We start from the raw sequence: 16,138 nt of genomic DNA on the forward strand, positions 1-16,138 counted from the left end.
TGCCTTATGTTTGTAGTTCCTTTGGGGTCTCTGTCTGAAGACCAATAACAAATGTAAAAAAAACAAAGGGTACTTGGCTGGCTTTTTTTTTTTTTTTTTTTTAATCGTCAAAAAGCAGATCAGCTCTGTCCCCTATTACTTTGAGGCCTGTTGGCATAGAGCGAAGGAGTCACTATAGTTATGGACTATTTAGCTTGGGTACACCTTGTTGCGGTGGGGTGACTATTACACTTTTCTTGACTTTAAAAAAAAATAAATAGAAGTCCACTAAGTAGCCTATGACTTTTACATTTTCTTTATTTACTTAATGCAGTGTGCCTATGAATGTTTCTAAAAACATCTGGATAAGCAAAGTTGTCAATGACAAAATCTATAAATAAAAATGTAAAAAATTAAATGGTATATAACTTGGCGAATAAGGCAGAAATGTGAAAACCTAAAACAAAGGCGCGCCTGTTAGTGTAATATGCAGGTGTAAGGCTACTTTCACATTTCCGTCTTTTGCAGACCGTCACAAAGCGTCATTCTGTGGAGGAAAAAAAAAAAAAACGTATCCTGCAAAGTTGCCCGCAGGATGCGTTTTTTTTTTTTTTCCACATAGACTTGTATTACCGACGTATGGACACACGTTCCATACGTTGTGCACTGGATGCGTCGGTATTTGGCTGGCCATCAAATCGAAAAACGTTTTTTGGTACGTTGTGTCCTGCTTTTTTTTACTGCGCATGCCCAGCCGGAACTTCACCCCCTCCTCCCTGGGACTTTACAATGGGCAGCGGACGCATTGAAACGCTGCATCACATCACTCACAAATTCACAAACTTCCACTGGTACGTCACGCCGATGCTTGGCGACGGCCGAGTACTGACTGAAATGTGAAAGAAGCCTAACTTATAATACTCTGCTTGAACCCATCATATGATCCTGACCTTAGCAGGATTACCATGTGTTACAAGAGTGAGCATTGCTGAAAACCGTCACATATTGTCTAAGCCCTCCTGTCGTCCAAAGGTGTGTTGGGCGAGGGGGGGGGGGGGGGATTGTGCAGATTTTACCATGGTCTTCATTGAACTGTTCTAAAATATGTGCCTTAATAATTAACTAAATAAGAACTGTACTTTCAATAAACTTTACTTAAATCAATCGTATAAGCGAATATTAAAACTCTGATGTATCATATCAGAAAACCCTGCTTTTTTCTCCATCCCAAGTCCAGAAATCCCCAATCTCTTAGATAATCGGATCCACAGCATTTTGCAGGTTACACAGTGTATAATCTATGGGGTGAGGAGCAGAGTGAGGAAACAAGCAAAGGGAGATGGCTGGATTCCCATCTACACAGCTCAAGATTGCTGTATAACTTACTTCAGGTTACTGATGCTTATCTTTGCTTTCTAACCAAGAAATGGTTTGCAAAAATCATAAGGAAGTGTCTTTTTGATCCGACTCGCTGATCAAAATTACTTATACTAGCCTATGGGTCCATGAAAATTGCTGTCAGCGCATGGATGGCATTTGTGTACAGTCCGTGTTCTGTCAGCGATTAACACTGCAAAAAAATAGAAGCTGATTTTGCAGTTTTATTCATAAATGAAAATTGGATCCAAAACGCTGATTTAAAAAAAAAAATTCAGTGTTTACAGACATGAAATATCACAGAGATCTCAATAAGGCCCAAAGCTACATAAGTCACTGACTTTGCAAATGCTTTTCTGTACAGATTCTAAAATGCATAATGTTCGGTTGCAAAGCTAAATTCAGAATGTAGTGTAGGTGCGGTGTAAGCACATGTCCCTCTGACGTCGAGTCTGACAGCGCTGTGTACACAAACCACTAGGAATTTGGTATGTAGAGGCGGAAATGCCAGAATATAAATTAAAAAAGAAAAAAATACAAAGAAAAGTCAAAATGGCTGCTTTAAGCAGATCTGTCAGCAGGTTTCCCACTACAAACTACATACAGGTATATTATTACCGTAATTAAATACTGTAGCTCTTAGACTTGATACTGGTGTGTTCCCTTTAGAAATACGTGTCAGAGTGGATAGATGATCCTAAAAAGAGGAGCATTTTATGGGCTCAACCATAGAGGGACTCATGAAATGTACATTTTAATGAGACTGGATACTTACTTTCTTTTTGTGTACAGCCATTTTTGATGTGGATTTTTAAGGAACTTTATCAGGTTACGAGATCTAATTCATGTTTCATACAATTTGTACTGAGAAATCTTGTGACCAATCCACTTTAAGATTTGGTCTGTAAAGGATCCAGACAAGCTGGTTATCCTTTTTAAGAGGAATCTGTCACCGCCCGGGACGTTTTTAGCCTTTTAATATGGGCATACAGGTGATAGAATGGTTAAAATAGTCCTACCTGTATGCCTCATAGGTTCGGTCAGTTAAGAAATTGTCGTTTTTTGTTTTTTTCTTTTATGCTAATTATTTCTATGGGCAATGGCTTCATCGTTCTTCTGCAATGGCACCTGCAAGTCTCTGCTACTGTGCACTGACTCGCCCACACAAAAGAATGCATAATCCATTGCTCATAGAAGGGCAAGTAAGGTACATATAATCGAGCTATTGCAGGGCACAGGCACCACCAGTACACAGGGCAGTGTGAGTAGTATGCAAACAAAGACCGTAGGCAGAGTTTTCTTCCAGGCACCGCACGCCCCCAGAGCCTGGAAGAAATCATTACTCAACAACAAGACCAAAGATATGGGCATACAGGTAGAAAGGACTAATGTAACCAATCACCTGTATTCCCATATTAATAGGTGAAAAACATCCCAGGGGATGACAGATTCCCTTTTAAGTAGCAGAGAGGGACTCTTTCCTTTTCCACTTTTTTTAAATAAAAATATTGCTTTTTTTTTTTACCTTTTTACAGGCACAAAGGACACCATTGCCATCATGATCGGATTCCTAAAAGGGATGGAGATTGTAGAACTTGTACGGGATCATATCCAGGTGACCATGATTATTGAAGTTGGGAAGAAACATGGATCCTGGATGAACCATTATTCCATATTCTTTGTCTCTGTCTCTTTCTTTGTGGTGACAGCCGCCACAGTGGGCTACTTTATCTTCTACTCGGCTCGCAGGTGGAGGCACACAAGGGCTCAGAACCAGAAAATGGTAAGAAAACACTTGGAATAATACTTGTAGTAATTCCATGGTTTGCTAGTATTAAGTCTATCATCTCTATGGTATCACATCTGTGTAGGTTGTCAGTCTCCACATGGAAAATGAGAAAAGATAGAACTGCTGTCAGATTTTATGCACTTGGTCATATACATGTAGATGATATTTTATGGTAAATGTTTGATGTATATGTATGTGTGATGTGTGGCGGTTGTTGTTTTTTATTTTGAGCTCTTGTACATCGTAACAAAAAAAAATTCTAATGCTGAGATTACAAATGTCGCTCTGCAGTTACGACCCATTTCCAAGTGGGCAATTCCATACAAGGCTGTATAGACTTGAATATGATAATGGTTTGAGATGCCTTATTTTTCCTATAAACTTTGATCAGGATTATTTTGGATCTTTAAAATTCAGTCCTGCTGTTAAGGCCCGATATACATGAGATGGCTGTTGGATAAATGTTGCTTCGGTTGCTCGTTCAGCCGGCAGCCGACTCTCCCGTACACAGGGGCACTCATTCAGCCGAGCGCTCCAGTGTTCTCTACGAGAGTGACACCAGATGACAAATCGACTGGCGGCTCATCTGCAGGAGAACAATACGATCATCAGTCCAAAATGACACTTGCCCGATCAACCTCTCCACCAGCACTCCGCACATTAGACGGTTGGACAAACCCATCGATATTGGCAGGTTCAGCCAACATTAGTCTGTGTAGGGGGGGGCCTTTGCACTGTCCAAATTTCTCTATCCGTCCCAATTCTCATCTTTGTCATTTGACATACACATTAGATACAGGCCTAATTATATGGCTAGAACTTAACCAGTAATGTGTACGGAGGCTTTTAGAATCATCAGCTCTCTGGGAGTTTGTGCCTACAAGCCATAGGTTGGCTGCACACTGGACATCTGTATTAAAAATGTAAAGGAGTGCTCTCCATCTGAATGATGCAAGTCTCACTTATCGGTGACCCGCATCCATCTCGGGAATGGGGCACATCACTATGAGTGGGGCTCTCTCCAATCACTCCTAGTGGACTTCTGAAGCTGGCCAATTGTTGAAACTCCTTTTGAAGACCTACATCAATTTGATATCCTGTGGACATGCTATCAATTTTTTAATGGATTTAGTGTCTTGTAGAAGGATTAATGACAAGTCAAACGTTTTATCAGCTAAATTATATATCGCTATTAAGTTCCTATGTGATCGGTTTACTCTCAACGGTATCCACAAACAAGTCTAAAGGGGTTTTGTTCCAATTTTCTACAGCCCATGGTCTTACAAATGGTGAAAATAATAATTTCAGCAATATTCACCACCTGCTCCTGGTGATTTGTTGACTGGCTGACTACAGCGGTGTAGTGTGCAGCGTATAAGCAGCACTGGACCTGGGAGGGTCAGTGTTATTGTCAACATCCACAGACCAATGGGTTGATGAAAAGAGAACGACTCTTTTAATACAAAAGTTGAGCATGTGGACTTATTATATATTGCTCATGGCAGTGGTTATTCTAAGTAACCTAACAGGAGTGGGTACTAAACTCCGTACCAGGAAAACCTGACAAATACATCAGGGAACACAGAGTTCAGGAGAACAATTCTTCTACCCTTCCCCTATAATTACTTAATTACAATAGGACAATGAACAATTCAGCTTTTGATAGTCTCGTTATTAAATTGTTCTTGCGGTGTAACAGATCTGGTCTCTTCCCGATACGGTAATCCTGGTTCCTTGAAAGCCAACCTGGTTACACTTCTCTGTAGGGCACATTCTGCTTTTAACCACAGAAACAATTCCAATATTTTTGCTTTTTGTTCTTGTAGAAGTTCTTGAATGATCTTGCATGCCTAGATTGACAAATCTAATTGTTGGCTATTAAGTGAAACCCTACCCCAGCCTGATTAACTCCTAAAATGAATATTTAGGTCTTCATCACATGAGCCTAGTATACGGCCAAGTGCTGTCCAAGTGAGCATTGGATACCACACAGATGGCAAACTGACCAATGTTATAGAACAGGGCGGTTCAGATGAGGGTTTTTTTTCACATTGACCCTCTGGCTGTGTGGGGGAGGAAAAAAAAGCGCATTAGATTTTTCTATTTTGGACGAGCCTTGCCTATAAAAGTCTATAGGTGCACAAAAAACGAATCCTGTATAGATTATCTGCATAGCAGCCATTTTTTTTTACAACATTGCAATTTAACATAAAAAACTACATTTGGTACTGTAAAGTTTTTTTTGTTTTTTTCTTTGTTTTAACTGATTCATAAAATGATGTAATAAAAATTAAAACACACGGATGGTGTACTGATAAATCATCTGTATGACGCCTGGGCTAAACGGTTTGTCCGTCAGTTCTACTTTCAGGACTATTGTATCAATGACTCAGAGGGAGTGTTGCAGTTTCTATTTGTTTATTGTCCTTGATCTGAAACAACGTGACTTTGTGAGTTGAATTCCCAGGCGTACAAATGTGGACACAGAACGTGATGATAAAATGGCAATAAACTAATAGCTGTTTTAGCATAAAGATAGAGATTGTTTGTCTTAACAATTTACAGCAGTAAGGAAATTATTGTGGGATTTTATTTATTTATTTTTTTAATTGATCTCCTCTACATAAATGGACGTTTTCAGTAAATCCGATTCCTTTTGGCCTTCCTTCTTTGTCAACAACCTAAAAAAAAAAATCAAACTACAATTCTGTGAAACTGGATACAAAAAAGGCTTCAATCCACTCCTGGACTTGAGGGCTCAATCACTTACACCTTTCAGGATATGAAATGCTTTCTTTTGACAATTTTAAAAAGGTGTGTATGTTGTAGTGCAGCGGTAGCACACTTTTATGCAGTGATGAGGCAGTGACCCAGCAAAGTTCCAAACAAGTCTCTTTAATGAGTTTACTTCCCAGCATTAATGTCCAAATCATACAAACACAGCACACTATATCCTCCGGATCGCAGCCAGGAAACATATCCTCTGGATTACAGTCAGTAAACACACCAATCCTCCTCTTGAAAGCAATTGCCATGGACAACTGCACCATCATGTCAATGTTCTACTCACAGCATTACACAGTACACGATATCCTCCGGATTGCAGTCGGAAACCAAATCCTCCAGTTTAGTCACTAAACACGCCAGTCCTCCTTTGGGCACAGGACAGTCTACCTACCTCCGATTCACTGAAGGCACAAGACAGTCCACTTCCAAGACCAGTTACCATGGGCGACTGCACCACTGTGTATGCTGTGGATGCCAGGGGTGGGGTCTCGGCTCCCCTGGCTGTTTGGCTCCGCTGATCTGTGTTGCCTCACACAGTGTGGAGCTCTGCAGAGCTGACTGCTCTGTACTCCTCCACACACACTATGGCCCTGACACACCTAAACCCTATACTGCCGGGTTTTTAACTAGCAATCTCTGGCCTTCAGCCACATGGAAAACCCAGGTCAGGAATGAAACTGACTGCACAACTACCCTCCCGCTGTCTGTTTCCAAACACAAAAGCTCAAAGCAGGTTTTCCCTAAATCTGCCTTGGACAACCAGCATGTCCAAGACCTAAACTCACTTTAGTCTGTATTGCAACCACAGCTATGCCTGTGACTGCAATGACCTCTCATGACCTCAATATGCCTCCATGCGCATCCTGGGGGGAACATACAGTGACCTCTACAGGTAACACCAGTCACTGCCTGTATGTGTGAGAATATGTATGTGTATGTATATAATATATACTAGATGGTGGCCCAATTTTTAACGCATCGGGTATTCTAGTATATGCATGTCCACATAGTATATTGCCCAGCCACGTAGTATAATACTCCATGCAGTTATGGCCCCATAGATGTCCCATATAATGCTCCATGCAGTTATGGCCCCATAGATGCCCCATATAATGCTCCATGCAGTTATGGCCCCATAGATGCCCCATATAATGCTCCATGCAGTTATGGCCCCATAGATGCCCCATATAATGCTCCATGCAGTTATGGCCCCATAGATGTTCCATATAATGCTCCATGCAGTTCTTTATGGCCCCATAGACGCTCCATACAGCATTGTGCCACATGTAATGCTGCTGCTGCAATAAAAAAATAAAATCACATACTCTCCTCTCGTCGCTGCTCCTCAGTGTCCCGTCTCTCCGCACTGACTGTTCAGGCAGAGGGCGGCGCGCACACTAATACGTCATCGCGCCCTCTGACTGGCACAGTCACTGCAAGAGGACGGGAAGACGGAGCGGCGCCCGGCAGATGGAACGCGGACAGGTGAATATGAAATACTCACCTGCTCCTGGCGCGGTCCCTGCCTGTCCCATGGTACCGCAGCTTCTTCCTGTAATGAGCGGTCACTGGTACCGCTCATTACAGTAATTAATATGCGGCTCCACCCCTATGGGAGTGGAATCCATATTCATTACTTTAATGAGCGGTACCACATGACCGCTGAATAGAGGAAGAGCTGCAGCCATGGGACAAGCTGGGACAGCGTTAGGAGCGCCGGGAGCAGGACAGTCCTCTCACCCCCCTAGTAGTATGCGACAGTCCTCTCTCCCCCCCCCCCCCCCCCTCACCCGCCGACCATGACTTGAGTATAAGCCGAGAGGGGCACTTTCAGCCCAAAAATTTGGGCTGAAAATCTCGGCTTATACTCGAGTATATACAGTAGTTGGGGACACACAGGGTTAATAGCAGCGGTAACTGAGTGCGTTACACCGCGGCCCGTTACCGCTGCCATTAACCCTGTGTGAGCGGTGACTGGAGGGGATTATGGAGCGGGCGCCGGGCACTGACTGCAGGGGAGTAGGGGAGTGACTAATCGGACTGTGCCCGTCGCTGATTGGTCACGGCAGCCATGACAGGCAGCTGCCGAGACCAATCAGCGACGCGGATTTCCGTGACGGAATTTGAGGACAGAAAGACGGAAGTACCCTTTAGGCAAATATATATTTATATATATTTATTCGCAGTATAAATACCATGAATGGCAAGAAGAACTAATCAGTTTTTGAACAAATCAAGCCAGACATTTTGTGATGAGCGAATGTTCTCGGGTAAGGTGTTATCCGAGCATGGTCGGGTGCTAACAGTTTCTTTGGCATACTGGAATAATGTTTGAGTCCCAGCGACTGCATGATTCATGGCTGTTCAACAGCTGCAACAAATGCAGGGATTGCGTAACAAGCAGACAATTCAGCACTGATCTCCCTTTTGTGAAGTGCTTTCCACTTGTTGGTCCTGCCATCAGCACATCGTACACACTTAGAGCTCCTATTCTCATTTTGTCTGCCGGTGGAGGATATGGTTGCCAAATTAAGCTGTCCAGAAAAAATAGTCACGGACAGACAATATTTTTTTACGGACATATTAGAAAACCATAATAAATCATAAGTGATACGTGTCTACAGCCTATGATTTTAATATGATGATTTTAGAAGCATTCAGTGTTAACTTACAATCAAAGTAATCTGTATGTCGCTTTAGCTTTAAAAAAAAAAAAAGAGACACACTTTTAATTTTTTGACTATTCTGAAATTTTTGGACTGTTGGCAACCCTGATAGAGGGACATGGGACCAGTACTGTCCATCACCCTCCTCCAATTGAAAAATGCTGCACATGTGAAAGCTGGCTTGCAATTGGAGGAGACATGACGGCCTGGTCTGGTCACATGCTCCTCCAACAGCAGCCATATTGAGAACAAGACCACTGTGCCGTCTGTGAGAAAGCCGGCACTAACCAGTGCAAGAGGAGAACTTGTAATATCTATACATTAGTAAGTGGCTTAAATCATGTCCCCAAATAGGTTAAAATAAAGGTGAACATCCCCCTTTAAAACATTTTTGGCCAAGTGATTCCTAGGAGAGTAAAGAGGGAATCTACAGTTCCTCTATGAATTCATGTTGGTTTTTGTTTCAGGATTTTTTTTTAAAGGGGTTGTCCAAACTGAGATTCCCTGGTACTCTTGGTGTGAGCAGTCAGGGGTGGTCTTGTGACCCCCCCCATGTCTATGATTGGCATGTTTGCGGTTATGTGACCACTAAAAACGTTCCGATTCTCTCAATGGAAGTGAATTGAGAGAAGTCAGATTTGTGTAGTCGGCGTGGGACCACCAGCCGCTCACACCGGGGAATCCTGACCGCAGGCGCATCACACGCTGCTACCAGTCTGCAGTCAAATATAATGAAGCCACTACAGACTTCTGTCCCAAACTGGGATAACTCATTTAATCTATAGATAGATATTGATATTTTACATGGGATTATTTGGAAAACCCATTAAAGGCCGGTGTGATTTTTATTTTTCTTGGAGATATTTCTCGGAGTAGCGTGACCGATTCTACTTTGAGATCATGACTTGGTCATTTATAGGTGAGGATACTTTATAACGATTCTTCCTGATGGAGCAACGTGACCTCAGATCATCACTTGTATTAATTACTCATGTAAATTGACTACTTTATAATACAATAAATATTTATAAAGTTCTATTTAAATGACATCTTATATTTTATTTTGAGACCTGGCAGACTATGGGAGCCAGCGCAGATTGAGACAGTTGAAACTAGAATTCTTACTTCGTACCATACTGCTTTGATCTGGATACCTATAGTCGGGCCTCTAGGAGGAATGGTGTCCACCCAGAAATGTATACACCTGAGAAACCAGTCCGTCCTGACGATGGCACCTAATATTAGATACATTAGTAGAATTGGACAGTTGATATGTTTGATGTATTTGTCTCCCGTCACAACACCCATATACTGCGTTAGTGAATGCAGGTACAACCGTTGTGATGTAGGTGCTGAACTCAAAAAAAGGGGAAAACCAGACTAACTTCTTTACTCTGTCCTGTGGTTCTCCGTTTCCTCATACTCTGTACTTTCACCCTTGTACAGCAGAATGCTAATAAAGATAATTCTAATCTCGTATTGTGCAATCTACTCTATACCAGAAGAGGAATAGAAAAGTTTGTACAAACACCCCACTAACCGGGAAGAAGTACTACAAGTCCAATAGAATAAAGAGGTGACAAAAATAGAATATTGCCAAGGAAGAACCATACTATATGGCAACTTTCCTTGTAGGTGCCACAGTTTTAGGTATTCAAGTGGGCGCCATTGATGGCCTGGAGCAGACCAAGCTCGAGACTACCACAATCTTAATAATATTGTCTATACCCTTGGCACGAGACCGTTTCTTAGAATAATTTTATGTACCTATATTTGAGTATTTTATGATGCTACTTAGGCAATATTTGGCATTGCTACTTTGTAAACTATATATTTTTGCAATTTATCAAGGTGGCAACACCGTACCGTTTGTAAATTGACCAACTACATGGAGGAATTATTTTGCAAATGTGTAGCGCCCCCACTGCCGCAGGGCCGAGGGGTACCCGGTACCGGGCCTCTGAGTCTCTGCTCTGGGGTTGTCACGGTGGCTAGGCCCCGGTCCGTGACCCTGCCGTGGGGCGCACAGTGAATAGGTAGGTAGATGGTGGTGACGGTAATGGTGCAGTTGTGGGGTGCAGGTCGCGGTAAATAACGAGGACACCAGGTTGCAGTCTCTTTACCTCTTTACTGAAGATCTCTGGGTCCTCAGTCCGGAATACGGTTCACCAGGCTGCGCAAGTCCGGCCGGTCCAATGGCACCTCCAGAGTTCTCTTCACAGGTGGAAATCTGCACCTTCCCCCTAGCGCTAGGTGTTGTGGTCCTTCCCTGCTGTGCTTACGGAAAGTACCCCACAACTGTTGTGTCTGTTTCTTAAGTTCCCTCACAACTCGATTAGATGATGTTCTGCTAATCCTCCGTCCCTCCCTGATGTTCTGGTTGGGACGGCACCCGTTTGACGGGTAGGCTCGGAGCTCTTCCGGGACCCTAGAGTCGCCCCTCTCCACAAGTTGCCCCCCAAGACTGCATAGGTGATTTGAGTTAGACAGCCCGCCTTAGACTGACTGTCCTGCCGCTGTTTAGAGTATTGCTTGAAGCTGGATATTATAATACTCCCTCGGCGTTCCGGCCACCGGTTATGCGCCTCAGTAGGATGTTGCTTTGGTCTTACAGCACGACTCCTACTGGTATTCTCCTATTGCTATGATCTCGTTTCTCACTCAGCACAATCTATCTCGCTTCTGATCCTTTCTTGGGCACCGCCGCTATCCTGAGCAGGCACGGTCCCGTTACGTTCGTTCAAGTTGCCAAGCCTCTGTCAGGATCCCACCCCTGACAGAGACCCTACTGTATCTTCCCCCACAACACCCTCTGCCACAAGGTGTTGCCTGGTTCCAACCCAGTCAGCTTCTGATCTAACTTCCTGCCTGACCCCCAGTTTACCCACTATGGTGGGGAGTGGCCTAGTGAATAGAACCCTTAGCTCCCCCCGGAGGCCCGGCTGTGAAATGTATTGGTGTCTGTGATACCTGGTCAGATGAACTCCTTCAGTGCCATCAGACGTACCATAGCTCCCCTTAGTGGCGGAGCCACAGTACTGCAACGACCAGGACTCTGGGGCGCTGCAAATGTATGGCCCAATTAAATGGGCTTCTTCGTTTGGCACCTACATGGTACTGCTCAGGATACTGTGTTGTTTTTGTTTGTTTGTTTTCGTCCATGTGCCTATTTTTTACTAAACAGGAAGTATGTTCACATATCTCACATGTGAAGAAAAAATTGAGAAATTCCCAGCTTTTTCTACCCATGAGATACAACACTGGAATGTTGTGTGCTTTTTTTTTTTTTTTCTTTATTCCCTTTTAACACATAGATGCATGTTCCAGCCATGAAAACTCTGAACACTTGCAACGACACAGAAATTTGTATGAGGTCTTGTGCAATAATCAACTGAGAAAGGAAAGTTTACCTGGCCAGTCTGTTCCTTCATTATTTCGAAATCCTCATTTGAATTCATATGCAATTGAGGCTGAGGATCTATAGTAGACCTGAAGCCTCTGCCACTCCAGCTCTATTCCCCTGCTTTGTGCTGCCGCCTCCTGCTTGACTGACTGGATCATTTGCCTGAAGTCACAGAGCATAGGAGCCATTAGTCAAGCGGGTGGAGGCTGCCATAGATGGGGAATAGAGCTGGAGTGAGCCTTCAGAGTTACCATAGTCCTTCAGCCTCATTTGCATATCAATTCAAACACTGATTTCTCAGTAATGGAGGAACAGACTGGCCATGTAAAGGTATTGCTGGACTTTACATGAGCTACATGTGCATATAAATAACCTTGGGGAAGATGAAATCACGCTGACAGATTCCATTTTGAACATTAGTTACCACGTTTCAGTTTCTTTATATACATATATTTTATTTGCCAGTAATTTGTGCGCAGTGTTTGTACTGATAAGTCCTTGGTAAATGTCGATAATTTACCCATATCTATGAAGCAATATTGAATGTGTCGCCCGGAGACGGCTCTGTCTACAAGTACTGCTTACCCCCTCCTGTGTGAGGAACAAACCCGCTATCTGTCTGCCTTTGTTGGGTAGCTGGCCAGCTGATACGGTCATGCACCTGCACAGCTGATTGATTTGTAAAGTGAGTGACTGGCACAGCTATCTCTGCATGCTCTTCTGCGCTGGTGGAATTTGACCATTTGTACAGATCCATATATACACCTGGTTTGCACAGCTAAATATACATATGTCTAAGTGCATTGTTTGGTTTAATTTTGGTCCTTTTTAAAAATTTATTTATTTTTTTTTTTTATTACTATTTAGTTTTCTTCTACATCCACTATTTTTAGTGCTTGCTGATGCCTAATGTGACCATACAATTTGAATGTCAGGCTAGGAACTATGGGTGCTTACTTGATCCCTCGAACTAGTGGGAGCCCTACTCTATTCACCTTCCGGGGTAATCCTGGGGACAGGGAGACACTGGGGTCTCTTACCTTGCTATGCTCCTATCTTAGCCCTTATCTGCCCCCCCCCCCCCCCCACCCAGGTAGGTGGGAAGCCAAAGTGTATATTATTACACTAACCAGACAGACAAAAGAAGACAAGGATAAAGGAAAACTATTCAGAAAACAGAGTGGAACACATGGGAGGCATAGCTAGGGAGAAACCAAATGGGTGAGGATAAGCACACAAACCAACTTCACGCAGCAATCTCCAGAACTCCTCTCCAAACGTCAACCCCAAACCAGGCAGAATGAACGATCACTGGCAAGGTCCAAAGTAAGGAGGAGGGTTCTTATACCTGCTGAGAGCAACAAACTCAGCACAGCCAATACTACCCAAAACAGAGCGCTCCAGGAATCCAACTAAGCAGCTTAACTTATGCAGTGCCAGAACTGCTAATAGAACGGTGAAGGCTGTTTTAAGTACCGCAGGTGTCTTTATTAGAGTTGAGCGACTTTTACTTTTTTTTCGGATCAAGTCGGGTTTCGAGAAACCCGACTTTGCCAAAATCGGTGAAATCAGCCGATTATTACGAAAAGTCGGGGGCCGACTGAAACACGAAACCCAATGCAAGTGCAGCGCCCCAGAGTCCTGGTCGTTGCAGTACTGTGGCTCCGCCACTACGGGGAGCTATGGTGCGTCCGATTGCACTGAAGGAGTTCATCTGATCAGGTATCACAGACACCAATACATTTCACAGCCGGGCCTCCGGGGGGAGCTAAGGGTGCTATTCATTAGGCCACTCCCCACCATAGTGGGTAAACTGGGGGTCAGGCAGGAAGTTAGATCAGAAAGCTGACTGGGTTGGAACCAGGCAACACCTTGTGGCAGAGGGTGTTGTAGGGGAAGATACAGTAGGGTCTCTGTCAGGGGTGGGATCCTGACAGAGGTTTGGCAACGAGAACGAACGTAACGGGACCGTGCCTGCTCCGGGTAGCGGCGGTGCCCAAGAAAGGATTAGAAGAGAGAGAGATTGTGCTGAGTGAGAAACGGGATCACGCAAAGGAGAAATACCAGTAGGAGTCGTGCTGTAAGATCGAAGCAACATCCTACTGAGGCGCACTACAGGTGGCCGGAACGCCGAGGGAGTAGAATAACATTCAGCTTCAAGCAATACTCCAAACAGCGGCAGGACAGTCAGTCTCAGGCGGGCTGTCTAACTCAAATCACCTATGAAGTCTTGGGAGGCAATTGTGGGAGAAGGGCGTCTCTAGGGTCCCGGAAGAACTCCAGGCCTACCCGTCAAACGGGTGCCGTTCCTACCCGAACCTCAGGGAGGGACGGAGGATTAGCAGAACATCATCTAGTCGAGTTGTGAGGGAACTTAAGAAACAGACACAACAGTTGTGGGGTACTTTCCGTAAGCGCAGCAGGGAAGGACTACAACACATAGCGCTAGGGGGAAGGCACAGATTTCCTCCTGTGAAGAGAACTCTGGAAGTGTCATTGGACCGGCCGGACTTGCGCAGCCTGGTGAACCGTATTCTGGACTGAGGACTCAGATCTTCAGTAAAGAGGTTAAAGAGACTGCAACCTGGTGTCCTCGTTATTTACCGCGACCTGCACCCCACAACTGCACCGTTACGACACCACTTATTGCACCGGACGTCCCCCACTGACAGACAGGGCCACGGACCGGGTCTAGCCACCGTGACAACCCCAGAGCAGAGACTCAGGGCCCGGCTCCGGGTGCCCTCGGCCCTGCGGCGGTGTGGGGGCGCTCCACAAGTCAATGGGGAATCAAAGTCGGCAGTGAGTGGGAGGACAGGAAACGCCTACAGTGCCCATTTTAATGCCAAAAACATAAATTCTTATTACTGAAGCTTGTCAATCTTAATTTACTTTATAATAATAGTTAGGCATTGAAAACTGGGGTCATTTGGCTAAAGTTGTGGGGGGTAGGGCTGGCTCAAGATTTTCATGGGCCAAGGAAACACGGAATACGTCACGGCGGTGGAGCAGGGAGAGGTATTTCAACTTTGCAAATGCTGTAATCCTGAGCAAGCAGGGGGGCCCACTCTTGGCATTGGCACTGCCACAGGGCCCCTCATAGTACGGCGGTGTGTGTTTGACGCCGGGTGGCGCCTCCTACCGGCAGAGACACTTTTGCGTACTATGAGGGGCCCTGTGACAGTGACGTCGCCAACGAGTATGCCCCCCCACCTGATGAAGGAACCTGCACTTTCATCTGCACCTTCCTCTTTGTCCCCGTGTAAGGTGGTATAGTATGCGGGAAGGGGAACCTGACTTTCAGCAGGGTCAGATTCTGGCTGTGTAGAGTGCAAAGGGGGAATGTAGTGGTCTGGGTCAATGTACCAGCAGACTCATCTAGCAGTGGCTGGGCAATGGGCAGGATGAGGAGGAAACACAGATATAGGCCCAAATAATAAAAGTAGGCTAAATGCAGTTCAAAATTGGTAACAGGACTAAACAGGCAGCATTGCTTTGTTCAGCGGAGGACAACTGTAATGAGTGGCAGACACAGTTAGTAGGCCCTAATAATAAAGTGGGCTAAATGTATGCCAAAAAATTGTTCATAAATAAACAGGTGGCATAGCTAGGTACAGGGGTGGGCTCCTCTGCTGAGTAGCAGACAGTGGTAGTAGTAACAAAGTATTAACTGGTCTAAATGGAGGCCAGGGCCCCTGTATATTTTAACTATCATCTATCATTTCAACAATTTGTATTGGCAGTGCCATTTGAAGGATTTAACAGCACAGACTACACAGTGGTGGAGCAGGGAGAGGTAAGTATTGCAAGTGGTAGAGCACTGTTCGAGCTGGGGGGAACACTCTCTCCTTGCTGCGGTACTGGCACAGGGCCCCTCATATTACGACGGTGTGTCTGACGTTGGTTGTGCACCACCACCGTCAGAGACGCTTCATTGTACTATGAGGGACCCTGTGCCACTGTCGTCGCCCAGAGTGGGCACACCCACCTGTCCAAGCAAACGGCACTCGCACGGGTGCTTGCGCCATGTGATGACCACGGCCCTGTGGGGGGAGTCAGCCCATTTAGGGAGGTATAAAAAGGGCCTCTGGTGGACATTCAGCAGCTGCAAATGGAGGAATTGAAGCAGTCCGTAAG

General features: G+C 44.7%; 1 protein-coding gene across 1 annotated transcript in view; it reads left to right on the forward strand.

The window, feature by feature from the left end:
* The window catches only part of LOC143805671 (E3 ubiquitin-protein ligase RNF128-like), a 60,480-nt gene that overhangs the window by 17,335 nt on the left and 27,007 nt on the right, over positions 1-16,138 (forward strand). The window contains exon 2 of the mRNA XM_077285211.1: positions 2,892-3,139. Coding sequence (XP_077141326.1) covers positions 2,892-3,139 — 248 coding nt within the window. The remainder of the gene's footprint in view (positions 1-2,891; positions 3,140-16,138) is intronic.

This window comes from Ranitomeya variabilis, chromosome 2 (assembly GCF_051348905.1).
Source record: "Ranitomeya variabilis isolate aRanVar5 chromosome 2, aRanVar5.hap1, whole genome shotgun sequence".
Classification (NCBI taxonomy): domain Eukaryota; kingdom Metazoa; phylum Chordata; class Amphibia; order Anura; family Dendrobatidae; genus Ranitomeya; species Ranitomeya variabilis.